This window comes from Gopherus evgoodei, chromosome 9 (genome assembly GCF_007399415.2).
Source record: "Gopherus evgoodei ecotype Sinaloan lineage chromosome 9, rGopEvg1_v1.p, whole genome shotgun sequence".
Lineage (NCBI taxonomy): Eukaryota > Metazoa > Chordata > Testudines > Testudinidae > Gopherus > Gopherus evgoodei.
Window position 1 is genome coordinate 74,400,740 of NC_044330.1, and position 15,691 is coordinate 74,416,430.

General features: G+C 39.2%; 1 protein-coding gene across 3 annotated transcripts in view; it reads right to left on the minus strand.

Annotated features, from left to right (window-relative positions):
* Positions 1 to 2,017: 2,017 nt before the first annotated feature.
* Positions 2,018 to 15,691, minus strand: part of PCDH11X (protocadherin 11 X-linked) — a 1,094,905-nt gene continuing 1,081,231 nt past the window's right edge. For all 3 annotated transcript variants that reach the window (XM_030574959.1, XM_030574956.1, XM_030574957.1), the window contains one exon: positions 2,018 to 6,209. In XM_030574959.1, coding sequence (XP_030430819.1) covers positions 5,821 to 6,209 — 389 coding nt within the window. In that variant the 3' untranslated portion in view covers positions 2,018 to 5,820. The remainder of the gene's footprint in view (positions 6,210 to 15,691) is intronic.

Below are 15,691 nucleotides of genomic sequence, written 5' to 3' on the forward strand. Positions count from 1 at the left end.
CGTAGGTCAGTTCAGAGAATCAAACATATCCTGAAAATATTTCATCATGTTTTACTCATCAGTCGCCAGTGCTGGAATCACTAGATAGTAGCCAATATTCATAAAATAGGAGACAGAAAAACTATTCTCAGATCATCCCATTCTACAAATAATGGCAAATGTGTTGATGTATTACATAGTATAAACAAGCTCATACTTTGTGTGACTAAAGACTTTTGCTTTAACCTAAACTAAAAAGTCTGGGGAAACTGCAAGCAACATACCACCTGGGGCTAAATATTTTTCAAAACAGTACTATTTTGATTACATGGTTGCACTATCAATTGTATTCAAGGACATTCTGTTAATTTTGGTCAAAATTGAATTGCATTTCTTTGAGTTATGGCCTTCTTTGTGAATCAACGATTTTTTCAGATTGGATTCTCAATAACATTTAAACATTATGTGATATAGAATAACTGCACTGCTTCCTGTATTTACATCTGTGCTGGTGATGACCACCAGATATGTGCCTAGGATAACAGCAGTAACAGTCTTCTAACTGATGGGTTAACTTAACTCTTGAATAAAACCACTTTTTAAATCTGACTGGTAAGACTATATTATTATGTAGCCTGCTAAATATTGGTTATTGATTGCAATGATTTAAAAAAGCTACAAAAACTGATTTCCTTTAAAGACTCCATTTCAAATATCTTTGTCACAGTAATTGCCATGCAATGTTGTTTACTTCCTTGCCCAAATCCAGAAAATGTTTGTTCCCATGAAAGGAATAATATTTTCTAGACAAACTATGCTAATTTGTATTACAAAATGATTGTTGCCAAAAAGGCGGGAGGTGAGGGGGGCGTCTGGGGAAAAAAGTGTCATAAAATGACATGATTTCTTTCATGAAGGAAAATGATATGTTGACATTTTTGTAACAATAGGCAACAGAAAATGCAGTGCTATTGCAAAACTGTTATTCCTTCTTTCTTGGCAGAATTAAGTTTACAGTTCAGAGTGTTTGAACCGTTCTTTAAAGTACATCCTTCAAGGCTGGTTGCATGTTTTACTTCAAAATGGTAAGTCCCTGGTCTACAATACAGAGTTAGGTTGATGCAAGGCAGTTTACATCAACCTAACTCTGTAAGTGTCTACACTAAAATTTCACTCCTACCGATGTAATTTTCCCGCTGCACCAACTTAATAACTCCACCTCCATGAGTGGTGCAGAGTTAATGTTGCTAGTTAGGTTGATGCAGGGTCAGTGTAGATACTGTGAGGCTTACATCAACTGTTGCTGGCTTTCAGAAGCCGTCCCAAAATGCCCCACACTCAGGGCCGGCTTTAGGAACTGCAGGGCCCAATTTGAATACCCGGCCGCGGTCCGGGTATTCAGCAGCATTTCGGCGGCAAGGGGTCCTTCACTCACTCCGGACCCCCGGCTGCCAAAATGCCGCTAAAGACCCAGAGCAAGTGAAGGGACCCCCTGCTGCTGAAATGCTACTGAAGACCCAGAGCGAGTGAAGGATGCCCCACCGGTGAAGTGCCACCGAAGACCCGGACTGCCCCGGGTATGTAAAAAAAAATTTAAAAGGTGCCTAAGGCGCGGGGCCCGATTCTGGGGAATCGGCCTAAAGCTGACCCTGCCCACACTGTTAGTTCAAATGCACCGCTGACACAAGGAGTAAAGTGTAGATGGTAACAAGTGATGTAATTACTGCAGCAGCTGTATGCTGACATAAATTAGGTCAACTTAATTTTGGAGTGTAGACATGTCCTAAGTCTGTACATAGTGTTAAAAAACAAAATGAAACAATTCCTCTCCCTGACCTCTTTAAAATGAAGAAAGGACCTTCTCATTCCCCTTTTTAATTAAATGTTTACGAATGGACCAGCCATGCCTCTGTCAGATTTTTTTTTTAAATTACAGTTAAGACTGTGCAACACTCAGTTTGAAGAAGGCAAAGGTTTTCCTTTATTGTTACACTGTATGAAACAAATCTATTCAGATAACTACCATTGTACTGTGTACCATATATAGGATTGTTCCTTTTCCACAAATTCACACAAATAAAGTAAAATAAGTTAAACAACTAAATAAGATTACACCAAAAATGTACAGTCCATGTCTGGATAATTTGTTTATATGTAAGATGTATAAAGAGTCTACAGTGATGTTAGTCCTCTGGGTATTGACACAGGGCATTTCCGCTTGCCTTTCGGGAAAATGTTGCTTCAAGCAAAAAAAATTAAAATTATATATATAACATTTTTAATTATTCTGTTATTGCTTGTTATAAGCAAGTCATAACATCATAACTGATTTCTGCAGCCTTATAATGCATTTTCTATGGCATATTTATTGATGCTGAAAATGTTTTACTTCTCTTGTGACTCCTTTATATTCATATATTGGAATTTCTTAAGCAATACACCATACAACTTTTGAAACATTTACAGGAAATCACAGTCATACTAAATTTAGCCACAGCTGTTCAGGTAGGCATCTCTTTCTTCTAACTAACAGAAAATAGGTAATTTTAAAATTTATATATCGTTATAGGCTGATTAATGCAAATTCATAACCAGGCAGCAACAACCCACAATATATCAAGTTCGATTTTGCTGTAATTCTGGGAGAAACAGTGAAATGTAAGTGTAATTCTTTGTAAGTAGTAGTACTTAATTTGAATGTCACACTTAAAATGATCGACAAAGTTTGAAATAAATTTAGAGTAACAGCCAAGAGAGCCATTCAAATGGAATTCACACCTTTCATAGAGGACCATCAATGAAGAAATAACTTACAGATTTGGGGACAAATGTTGAAAATGGATCCTTCTGGAGCCCCCTTCCTTCAAGGGAGTTTTGTGTGGGTGCAGGAAACTTTCTTCAGGGGAGTTCTGTGTGGGGCAGGATGTCTCTGGCTGCAGGATCTCTTCCTGCACTGATCTGTATGGGTAGACTCCTGTGTGATACAGCGCCCCACAAAAGCCAACAGGACTGTTGCTTGAGGAATAATAGTAAGACTTTTAAAACTTGAATCTTTGTCTATTCCAAGTTCTACTAGATGTAGCAGGAATCCTGAAAATTCTCAAACTTCTTCACAGGATGGACTATATCTTAACAGAGCGCACTTCACTGAAAGCACTTGAGAAATTTGTCATTGTAAGTTTTTCTTCTTTAACTTCTTAGTTTTGATGAAAAATGAGACTCTAAATCAAAATCATTTTTTTACAGCATGACTGCATATAGAAAACCTTTAGGTCTCTGAAAAATTACCCTTAAAGTTCTCTGGGGAAGGATCAAGTCTGTTTCCTAAACATTACCATACTTTAGAAAGCAGAGTTATGTAGAGCAGTGTTTCTTAATCTTTGTGATACCAGGGACCAGCTTGCTGCCTTCCTAAACTGTGTCAAGGAGATCTCAGGAACCGGTGCAAGTCCACAAACCGATCCTTGAGAAACAAGGAATAGAGAGTTCAATGATCCAATCAAACCACTTCATATAGAAAGGGTGTGATTTTTTGTGGGGAGGATAAGGTATGGAGAAAATCAACACAAACAACAATAAAAATAGACTAAAAGGACTACCGAAAGCTGAAAGTGATGTTTGTTTTGATTTTTGAAAAATTCTGCCAATGAATTTCCAATTTACATCCAGTAATTTTGGCAGTGAAATGCTGTGCCAGAGAACATTCTCTTGCAATTTCCAGCCTGACTGGAAATCTTACAGGAAGGATTATTTTTGAGAGTTTTCCACCACAAGTTTTCCAATAAAGAAATACAGAAGCCTTTATATAGATTAAGTCTGGATTAATTTGTCAAATTCTTACTTATGCCTGAACTAGAAGTAGCTATTGTGTGTCAATATCCAGAGGATTAACATTTTTTCCAGGATTTACATGCAACTGGAAGACAGTGTGCCACATCTTTCTTAAACATTATTGAGAAATATATATAAAAAGGAAAAAATACACCATTAGATATTCTGAGGTTTCATTAATTAAACCCTATCAATAGGTTAAAAGAGAAGCTTCTTTTATTTTGCACATTAAAACTAAATGTGATTTGAATAGATTTACAGTAGGGACAACAATATATAAAGCTACTTATACCTGCTGGGCACATAAGAGAAGCTGTCTTAGCATTCATTGGAACCCTGAACACTTGGAATTTCTATAAATTTTACAAGCAGCTTATATTACAGCATTTTTACACACATTTTTGTTTATAAATTACAGATTTAAAGTTACATTAAGAAGCCTACACAGAATTCCATCCACAGGAAGTAGCCACACATTCCCTTCCCCCTCCCTCCCATCAAACTTAGATTGTCTCTTGATTTAAAGTAGCATTTTAACTGATTTTGTTATAAAAAAAATTGTTTGACAGTGGAATGTATGTATCATTCCTGACATAATGGATGGATGGAAACAAAATACCAGGAGGAAAATATTGTAATTCTTTCATCTAAGAAAGACATCTTCTTTGTGTCCAATATAGGATTTACTAGCTTTCTTTTATGCTATGTAAAGATTATCTCATCCAGCGCTAGGTTCAGGCAAGACTGTCTAATCTTTCCAGTACATCACCTTGAGCTCCTGTAGAATAGCATAATTGGGGTGTATTTATAATTATATCCATTCAACATTCACCTCCTGGCTTCCTCTTTCTTTGCAGAGTAATGTCAGTAATTTTCTTCAGTAAACTAAGCTAGAATGACAAGAGCGCCTTAGTCTAATAGGTTTAGTGTGCAGTATCTACGGTTATATTTAATTCTTCACTGAAAACCTGCAGTGACTGACTATAGGGCTGTAAAATTAACATTTAAATCACCATAATATTCTCTAGACAACAGTAGTTTACAGCCACGGTACTGCATCAGCTGTAACATCTACCCAGTTTCCTTCTGTGTTTATGTAATCCCCAATTCACAAAGACATTAACCAATATCAAATTTGCAAGGTAAAGATATGATTAGTGATGGACTCATGGCTGAAAACTGGCAGGTGGAATATGGGTTGCGACTTAGCTTGCATTAGTCTAGAAAAACAAATTTTGGAAAGCAAGAAACCCTCTTTGTAAAATTGCAGTCCAGTCATCACTACAGACGTATCTATTTATCAACAGGACATTAAGGTCAAATAAAATATTCAGTTTCATGCTTCATTTAAGCAACTGTTTTTCCAAAATACGAATACAGGTAAGCTGAGTGAGTGCAACCTTAAAATAAAAAGCGAGAGAGATCAGGAAGACTTTTAACACACTTCTCTTTCCTGTCATAGAAAACATAAAATATTGTAAAAATGCCTTGCATCCAAAGAATTAAATCACTCATTTAATCACTGATTTCGAGTAATAGATTGACAAACTGCCTACTTGATCTCTTTTTTGCTATTGACTGATGAACAAATGGAAATGTGCCTGATGAATGTGTTAAATATAATGTACATATAAAACAAAAAAGAGAATTTGAGAGTCATCTATATGACTATTATATAGATTGTGATAGTGCCCAAAATGTGTTGGGAAATTACCAAATAGAGAAACGGTCCCTGCCTTAACAAGTTATTATTTGTGCTATGATGACCCAGTTGGGGAAATAAAATGAACAGGGTTTTGTTTGTTGTGCATACTTTTGACTAACAATTATGGTAAATTTCCTTTAACTCAGTACTAAGGACTCAGCTCTTCAAATTCAATTCAGAATTCTATTTACATAAATATCCACAAGCCTAACAGATTTGTATATTCACTAAAGTTAACTGTTAGGCTGTGACTATATACACTTACACTTTAAAGCCTGAAATAGCTGATTTTGATAGACATGCTTTTATAGCTGGTGCTCATGTATAAAGGTGTTACTCCCAGACACTGCTGCCTGTTGAGATGGAGTGAAGTTTGCCAGGGGTATCACCTTGACTGGATCTTCAGTGGTACAATGTCTTTCACAGGTGTTGTAGAACTGGGGCCGTGGACCACCTTGGCTTTTGTCAGTATCATCCTTCGGCATGGGCCTCCCAAGCGCGTGTCTTCCCTCGGGTATGGTTCCTCGACCCCATCCTTGCTGGAAGCCAAATGATGGCAAAGGAGGGTTGGATTGTTGGTACTGTGTCAAAGAAGGTGGCATCCAGCAGTTGTCAGAATGGCCTAGGATAAGACATTCTTGTGTGCAGGTTTCGGAAGCTTCAGCAAGGGCTTTTTGGAGATTAACTTCAATAGCTGGGGAGGGAGAAAAATGACAAGAGATTATCTAGAGTTCAAGAGATTCTGTTGAGAACAGATTGAGGCATACTGATGTGGGCCCCAATCCTGCAAATGCTTATACGTGGTTGCAAGGAAAATAAGCATATGTGTGTGTGAATGCGAAGGGCCATAGTGCTCATTAGCAGGTATACGAAGAAACATTAATATTTACACTAGAGACTATACCACATCTTGTAGCCATATAATTAAAGTTCTCACAGTTCTACTATTTTCCCTCCCTGGACACAAAACTATCACCTGCATTATACATCAACCTGTAAAATCACCCCCTATTAACTAGAAAGTTTGCACAGAATTGGCTTGTACAGAATTTACCATTGTTAAATAAGACCTTTTTGAATAAGTTCTTTGAACATTTGACCCTTTAAAAGAAGGGCAAAGTAAAATGAATCTGGGCACTTAGTCTACTGGGATTCAAAGACGTGCTTGAGAGTTTTAAGAATGAAAGCTATCATAAAGGAAATTTTTTTCTCCATGCCTTCTATATTTGAAACCTTGACGAATCAGAGGGTAATAGGAGGAAAAACTGTAGCCCTCTATAAAGTATGAGGTGTTGAATCACGATAACTTGTGTAAATGCAGCAGGTTTCATGCACTTGAAAAAGGATTATAGACATTTTAATTTGTTCAAAGATATGTTACTTAAACTACACGACAAATTTTTACAGTACATAAAATGTAACATTCTGTACCTGAAATAATGCTGGTCAGTTACATTGAAAGGCTGTTAACTTTGCTATATAATGAAACTTTTAATGATGCATTTAATTAGACCTACCAGTGCATTATATTCAAGTGTTTTCAGAATGTATGCATTTTTTTGTGAGAACACTGTTTGAGTATTCATCCCAAAACAGCCAAAAGGTTTTTAAAGAAAGATACTTTGTGTTGGCTACATATCACTAAATAAGCAGGCCCTTACCAAAAAGGGTAATTTTTAAAACCCTTTTTAACCTCTGAGCCTTTACCAAAAGAACTTTTAGAAATGAATTCTACCATATTATATATTTAAAAATAAATTATGCAATAACTAACCTCTAAAACTAAAGCAGTGCAAGGTTCTGAGAGAGGTTTTTTTTTGTGTTTTTTTTTTAGGTTTATATCAAATAGACACTGCAGTGCTGATTTTGGATATTTTTAGAAAGTCTGAGTATGGCTAAAATGTACAATATTTACCTTCATGCAATGGCTGTACATCTATGCTTAGAGATGTACTGTAATATGTATATACTGTTGGACACACAGAATATAATTATTTTTGTTAGACTACTACTGCCAAGTAGGAAATTGTCTACTATAAAATATCTTGGCTAGCATTATGAAAATACCAAACGCTGGATTACTCCACATAAAATACACTGAAAAAGTGTGTGTTTGGTAATGAAATATCTGGTTGTTCAAAACAGCAAGTTTGTTCTGATAAACTGGGCAGTTCAGCATCTCTCTTGTCAGTCTCTCTCAATAATTTTTTTAATTTAATCCTGACAATGATTTGGCACTCCTGAAATACACATCCGGTTATGCTGGGTAAAGGGCCAGATGGATAGTACTAGGCATAAATGTAGGAGTCAGTGAAGTGTTAAAGGTCAGATGCGTGCGCGCGCACACACACATACACGTTATTACCGATGGACTATTCCAGTCTTTCCAGCATCTCACAGTAACTTTTAGTGGCTGCATCTGCTAAGATACATGTAGTCAAGTTTACTTTAAGTTCTTATATAATCGGATTGTGTGTACTACTCATCTACACGTGTGTAAAATTGGGGTAAGTCACATATATGTCATTGACTTCAATCAGTTACTCTAGTTTTACACCAATGTTAATACAAGTAGAATTTGACCATTTTCAAGCATTAGTGAAACCTTTGATACTTCCAGCACCTATGCTTAGTCCCTCATTTTAAATTAAAATGGACATGCGTCTATGTACACATAAATACTTAAAGAAATCAAATTGTTTAAGATTTTTGGCTGTATACAAAAGATGATATAGTCCTTAAACTGTACTAATATCTCAACATCTGGAAGGGACTAAGCATAGCAGTAAATGGCAGACAGCATGATTTCCAGTGAAGACACTAGATGAGGCAATGGTGGACTATAGGCCAATTTCGGAAATATTCACTACAGCCATTCTGGCAAATCAGTTACAGCGATGTTTTGCCAGATGAACACTGGGTTCTGAACACACTTTATATCAAGGATCTCAAACTCAAATCACCACAAGGGCCACATGAGGACTAGTACATTGGCCCAAGGGCCACACCACTGACACCTTTTCATATAAAGATACAAAAGTCCCGCCCGCCTGCCCTTGGCCACGCCCCCACTCCACTCCTTCTATGAGGCCAGACCCCTCCCCCACCCCCATTAAAACCCCTTCCCCAAAGTCCCCCACTCCGCCCCTATTTCAACCCCTTCCCCGATCCCTGCCCCGTCCCACCTTTTCCCCTGAGCGTGTGGCTCCCCGCTCCTCCCAGCTTCCTTCTGAAAAGCACTAAGCACCACAAAACAGCTGTTTGGCAGGAAACACCTGGAGGTAGGCAGAGGAGCGGGGATGTGGTGCGCTGGAAGGGGGGGCCGGCAGGGGAGGGGAGATTGGAAGCTGCAGGAAATATCTCCAGGGGAGCAGGGAGCTTGTGGACCACAGCAAATAACACTGCGGGCCACCTGTTTGAGACCCCTGCTTTAAATGTTTGCAGAGAGACATTTTCTTAACTGACAAATATATTTCTCTGATTTTCAGCTTACGCAGAAATTTAACAAAAGAATCCTGGCAAAATCTAAGTATAGGTCATAAGTCATAAATACTATACAGTTATTTCTTAGACCACAAACTGTGCAGCTCTAATCTTGTGTGCAGGATTGAGGCCCTAGATCAGTGGTGGGCAACTAGCGGCCCATGGGCCGCACGTGGCCCATCAGGGTAATCCACTGGCAGGCCGCAAAATAGTTTGTTTACATTGACTGGCCGCCACTTCCTGCAGGTCCCATTGGCTGGGAACAGTGAACCGCAGGCACTGGGAGCTGCGCGAAGTCAATGTAAATAAACTGTCTTGCAACTCATCAGCAGATTACCCTGATGAGCTGCGTGCAGCCCACGGGCCACAGGTTGCCCACTTAGATGGTAAACTCTTTGGGTGTGTCTACACTGCACACTAAGCCTTGGTCTGTGGGACCCAAGGTTGTGGACTCAGTGTTTCCAAGACTGTGCTTGAGTAGGGTGACCAGATGTCCTGTTTTTAAAGGGACAGTCCCGTATTTAAGCCCTCCTGCTGATTCCCAATTTTTTCTTAAAAATGGGTAAATTGTCCCCTATTTTCTGTCTCCTCCCCCATCAGTACTGGTGGGTCCTGCTGCTGACCAGATTCCTGCTCAACAGCTGCTCAGGGTGGGTGTGTAAGGCTGGTGGTAGGATGAAGATGCAGCAGCTCCCCCTGCATGCCAGCTCTTGGCCAGCAGGGCAATGGCTGGATCAGCATCTTGGGAAAGCCCAAGACTCACTGGCCAGGAGGAGCCGAGCCCTGCATGTGCCAAAGCCCCACACAGTGCTGGGATGGGGAAGCCTTTCCACCCCTCAGTTAAGCTCTGGAGTGGCGGGAAGTGATTTCCAGCCTGGTCACACTCTGAACCTGCAGGCTCCACTGCAGCACCCCAGGCAGAGGCTTAGCATGGTCTTCAACGCCCCACTCCTCCCTGCCCCCAGGTTCTGCCCCAGGGAGCACCGTCTCCCACTGAGCCATGTCTCTGGCCAGGTTCGCTGAAGTCACCCTATGCTTGAGCATCCACACTGCATTGTAAACACTTTACAAATGCTGGACCTGGGTCTCATAGTCATCCTGGGTCTCATAGCATTAGCATCCATAATGCACTACAGAGACTTTCTGACTTGGATCTGAAGTTTGAGCTGTGCCTGCACTTCAAAATGGCAGGGCATGAGTCACAGCTGGACTCAGGTTCCGACACCAGGGTCCTAGGACCTGGGTCCTTAGTGCTTGTTAACCCAAGTCAGACTGAATTGTGAATGGAAAGGCTTAGTTTGCAGTATAAACATACCCTCAGTGGCCAGACCTTACCTATCTATATGTTTGCACAAAGGCTAGCACAGTGGGCCCTTGAGTGTGGTAGTGCCTGGAGACCTAATCATTAATAACATATGTATAATGTACAACTTTCACAAATTGTACTGAGGGATAACACCATCTCAGCTAATCGGCTTTTCTGGGGAGATGAGGGAGCAGAAGAGCAAATAAAATACAGTTAATAAACTTAAGCAAATCCACAAAATCTTCTCTGCAGGTTGTCTGACTTTAGAGTAAATGTCCCTCACATTGTAGTCAACTCTTTGTTAAATAAATGTATATGTTATGCTCATTTTAAAAACACAAATTGCTTATAAGGATTCTTAGCTAATTGTCTTGCTTCAAAAGAACCAAAGATCTGAAAGATAAAAGATATATATTTTTTTAAATCTAAATTGGCTGTGTATAGGAGGTACCATCAGTGTAGCTCTGAGACAATCATTCTCAAGAGACTGAGTATGTTGCAGGAAATCAAAATAATTCAGGATGTCACAATGAATATATTGTGAGACAGGCAAGGTCCCCAATATTTACATGTAAAGGGATCTTGGAAAACCTCAGCAACTGATCTTCAGCAATAAAATGTGCTAGCAAGGATAACTGGGATGCAAAACAGTCTGTGTTTGGTAAGGAGCAAAAAAAGAAAGAAAAAAGACAGCAGTATGAAATATTATGTTTTTAGCCCAATGAAATAAGAACCATTTTTGGAACATAACTCATCAGCTCTTGGCTGAACCTAAAATGAAATATAGTAAGTGTTCTGCATGAATATTCACCAGGCACCATCTTTTTTGTACCTGCTTTTTCCAAGCAGTGTTATGTATCTTTTTTCTTTCTGAGACTAATTCATTCTCCTTTTTCCTTCTACTTTGTCATTCTCTTTTCTTTACCATTTTGGGCCTCTCTGAATAGCAATTTGGCACTGGTGCTTCATTGATGTCTAAACTAGGATTTAGTCATACAGTATTTTTTTTTTAATAATTCTCTATTAATAGGAAAGAGGAGCTTCACACAGGTGAAATATTATACTAGGAGTACCAGCTGAAGCATAAATATTGCACCTGATTTCTGAGTATTCTGATTGTGGATCATTGTTACTGATCTAGAACAGAAAAAGATCATTGTCTTTATGCAGTTATGTTCCCACTCACCATAAGATTTAGTTCTTTCATCTCAGAATGGGGTTGCTGGTTGGAATGAGAGGAATAAAGAGGTTGCACAGCTAAGGTAAGTGTGAAGTTCAAAGTTTAGGAGACCAGTTGCCAGAGGCAGCGTGACTGACCATGGTGCTTTCTGGATTCACTCCCTTGGCTTCCCTCTAGTGGCTGTGGCATTTGTGTGCATGTATATACCTGTGACAGGTAGAGCTGGGCAAACATTTTTGTCAAACTTTTTTTTTTCCAGAACTGCCAGCGAACTAAAAATCCATTATTCACAAAGCTCAACTGGCAAGCAGCGCTGACAAGTCACTGTTGGATTAAGGGTGAGACGGAATTTTCCTGAACCTCTTTTATTGATTGACAGGCGAGGGGTTGAAATACTGGTTCTCATTCTGTCCCTTGCCTCATTAGTATTTTTGTGAGAAATCATGGGTACATCACCTCACCAATCTCACTGGTACCTGGTCCTGCCTCCACCAGATGAACTGAAGAAGGCCCTTGATGCTTCCTGCCTTGTAGCTTTTGAAGATCATATTTTCAATAGCCACGTGTTGCTTTCCACTTGCTACTGCAATGCAGAATCTCTAAAGTTCCCTCTCATATGCCAGAAGGAGTGGGGCTATTTTCCCTGAAAGCAGGAAGAGGAGGATATATTCTCAATATCTACATATAAAAATAAACAATATTGGAAAAAGTAGACCTAGATTGGGTTCTGATATTTCTGTCCTTATGGACCCTCACTATAGAGCACTTATCTACCCTCACCATCTCTTTCATCTTTCCCATTTATAGTGTGAGTTGTGTTTTAAAGAAAGATAGCATTTTCAGTTCACAGAATGGACTGTACTCATTCACAAAAATACACTTACTATTTTTATTTGAACCTTAGATTGCTTTTGGCAACTAACTGGGGGATCATGTTTATTTTATTTGTCTGCCCCAGAATGAAGAACACTTTTAAAAGACTACTCTGCCACATGAATTCCTGTCTTCTCAGAGCAGTCAAGTCTAACTGGAAGCACAATAGCTAAAAAGCTTCCTTCATTGTTCCACAGCCTTTGTCATTTGTAGGGCAAAGCAGTTTTCAATAAAGATATGTAAAAGCCAAGTTTCAAACACCAGTATTTCCAGGAGCCAGTCTTCAGTTCAAAAACTGATCATTTAACCTTATTTGCTTCTCTAAATATGTGCAGATAGGTTTTTTGCCAAAGAAAGAGCAGGACGGTACATACAGTACGTGTAAATACTGTTTGACTACTTTTCCCCCCCAAGCATTAATTGCTCAGGTTGAAACAAAGAATCATAGAAAGGTAATCTTTTCCTTTCAATACATAAAGGAACCCAAGAACCCAAAATTCACACAAACAGGCATAGACACATGAAATCTGTATGTTTGCAACAAAACTGTGTATTTCAGCGCCGCTATTTCAAAGCAGCATTCTCTATATTCCACTGTGAAGAACACTTATTTCTGAGAGCATTTTAAAAAGCCAGGGTTATCAACTGCTAATTCTCATTAGGTTTGGTTTTGATGTAGAACTTCTGTTTCTCACTGTTGAGGTTTGTGCATGGTTTATGAATGACTATCAGTTCTGTGACACTTGATGCTGAAAAAGATGATCCTATGGATAAGAATCAGTCAAGACATCTGGTTCCTGTTACCATTGTGCCACAGACTTTCTATGTGCCCTTGAGCGAATTACTTGGGGTCAGATTTTCAAACATGCTCAGCTTCTAAGCCTGATGCCTGAGTTTTCAAAAAAGCTGAGCACCCAATGTGCGAAATTCTTCTGAAAATGCCCATGCCTCAGTTTCCCCATCTGTATAACATGGGCAAGAATTGTTATCTATCTCACAGGCATGTGAGGCTTTATTCATTAATGTTTGCTGCGCATGTGGATATCTGTAGATAGAAATGTATAGACATATCTAATCTACCTTTAAATGTACTGTATCAATGCTGGCTTTGTGCCTGCTTTGGTGCACACAGAGGACTGCCTTTAAAAAGGAAAATTAGGAAACAAGTTAAACACATAACTTAAAATATTTAGGCAGCCTAAGTTATCTAGTTGAAGTCTTAACAAAAAGCCAGTCCTGAATATGACATGTTCCGGATGTGACCCGTCCAACATTACATTTAGCACACTCTTGTTTCATTACAAAGCAAGCAACAATTAGCACATAATTAAGCAAATTGCCCATAATTATGCCATCGCTGAGCTATTTTTCACATTTTCACAACACAACCCAGGCAAAAATACATAGGTTGTGGTGCCAATGCTATTCTGTCAGCAGCAAGAAGGGCCTCTCATTTATTGAAGCATTTCTTATTAAAAAAGCTCCAGTAGCATTTTTAGTGCTATCTGCTCAGCAGGAACTCACCAGAGTGATGCTGATGAGACCCTTAAACTGCTCATGTTGGCCAACAGCTAATAAAAAATGGATCTCTCTTTTTTTGTGCAGGAGGTGGTACTCAATCTAAGATGGAATGCAGCCTTAATATAGGGAAATTATGGTCAAGAATTACCGTGGTGACCAAAACTAGCCACTTGGGTAACATATTTTAGAAACCTTAGCTATGTAAGAGACCAGAAGCGACAGTAAAAATTGAGGGGGTAAAAAAGAAAGTTGAAATGGTCTGTTAGTATAAGCTGGGTTGCTTTAATGAGGTCAGCAGCAAGATGCTTTAATGTAGAAATCCTAAATGATTGCTGTTATAATATACTCTACCTTTTTGCTTTAATAATAAAATAACTTTGGGAGCAGATTGCTATGAATATTTAAGTTTCAATAAATTGAAGAAAAATAAGAGAGAGAGTGATTATTCCAGGCTTTGAAACACTTTATTCAAAGACCCACTAAAGCACTAGGCAGCTTTCTTTAAATCTTCAGTCTGATATACAGGTCCCATTCTCTACTGGGCCAAGACAGAAATCATACATTAATAATGGGAGACCCTCCATCTGCTCTGTTTAGGTTCAATCTGAATGTGCATTGAAGAATTTAGATACTTATCTGAGCTGTCAGAACTTTCTGAGCCTGCAGCCTTTGGCTGGAGATTTTTCAAGAATAGGCTTCCTGCCACCTTTGATTTCAGTCCAACATGAAATGAATTGTTTCCTGATGGGAGCAAAGCCCAAAGGTATATGGGGAACATGGGTCGGAAACAAGACAGAGCGTGAGCTATAATGGCAGAGAGAAAGGAGGGTTAGGGCAAAACTGGGAGGCAAGATCAAACCAGTATCTTAGATGCCTACATACAAATGCGAGAAGTATGGGTAATAAGCAGGAAGAACTGGAAGTGCTAATAAATAAATACAACTATGACATTGTTGGCATCACTGAAACTTGGTCGGATAATACACATGATTGGAATGTTGGTGTGGATAGGTACAGCTTGCTCAGGAAGGACAGACAGGGGAAAAGGGAGGAGGTGTTGCCTTATAGATTAAAAATGGACACACTTGGACTGAGGTGGAGATGGACATAGGAGACAGAGGTGTTGAGAGTCTCTGGGTTAGGCTAAAAGGGGTAAAAACAAGGGTGATGTCATGGTAGGAGTCTACTACATGCCACCTAACCAGGTGGAAGAGGTGGATGAGGCTTTTTTTAAACAACTAACAAAATCATCCAAAGCCCAAGATTTGGTGGTGATGGGGGACCTCAACTATCCAGATATATGTTGGGAAAATAACACAACGGGGCACAGACTATCCAATAAGTTCCTGGACTGCACTGCGGACAACTTTTTATTTCAGAAGTTGAAAAAGCTACTGGGGGGGAAGCTGTTCTAGACCTGATTTTAACAAATAGGGAGGAACTCGTTGAGAATTTGAAAGTAGAAGGCAGCTTGGGTGAAAGTGATCATGAAATCATAGAGTTTGCAATTCTAAGGAAGGATAGAAGGGAGTATAGCAAAATAGACAATGGAGATCAGGAAGGCGGATTTTGGTAAACTCAGAGAGCTGATAGGTAAGGTCCCATGGGAATCAAGACAGAGGGGAAAAACAACTGAGGAGGGTTGGCAGTTTTTCAAAGGGACACTATTAAGGGCCCAAAAGCAAGCTATTCCGCTGGGTAGGGAAGATAGAAAATGTGGCAAAAGATCACCTTGGCTTAACCAGGAGATCTTGTATGATTTAAAAAATAAAAAGGAGTTATATAAAGAATGGAAACTAGGACAGATTACAAA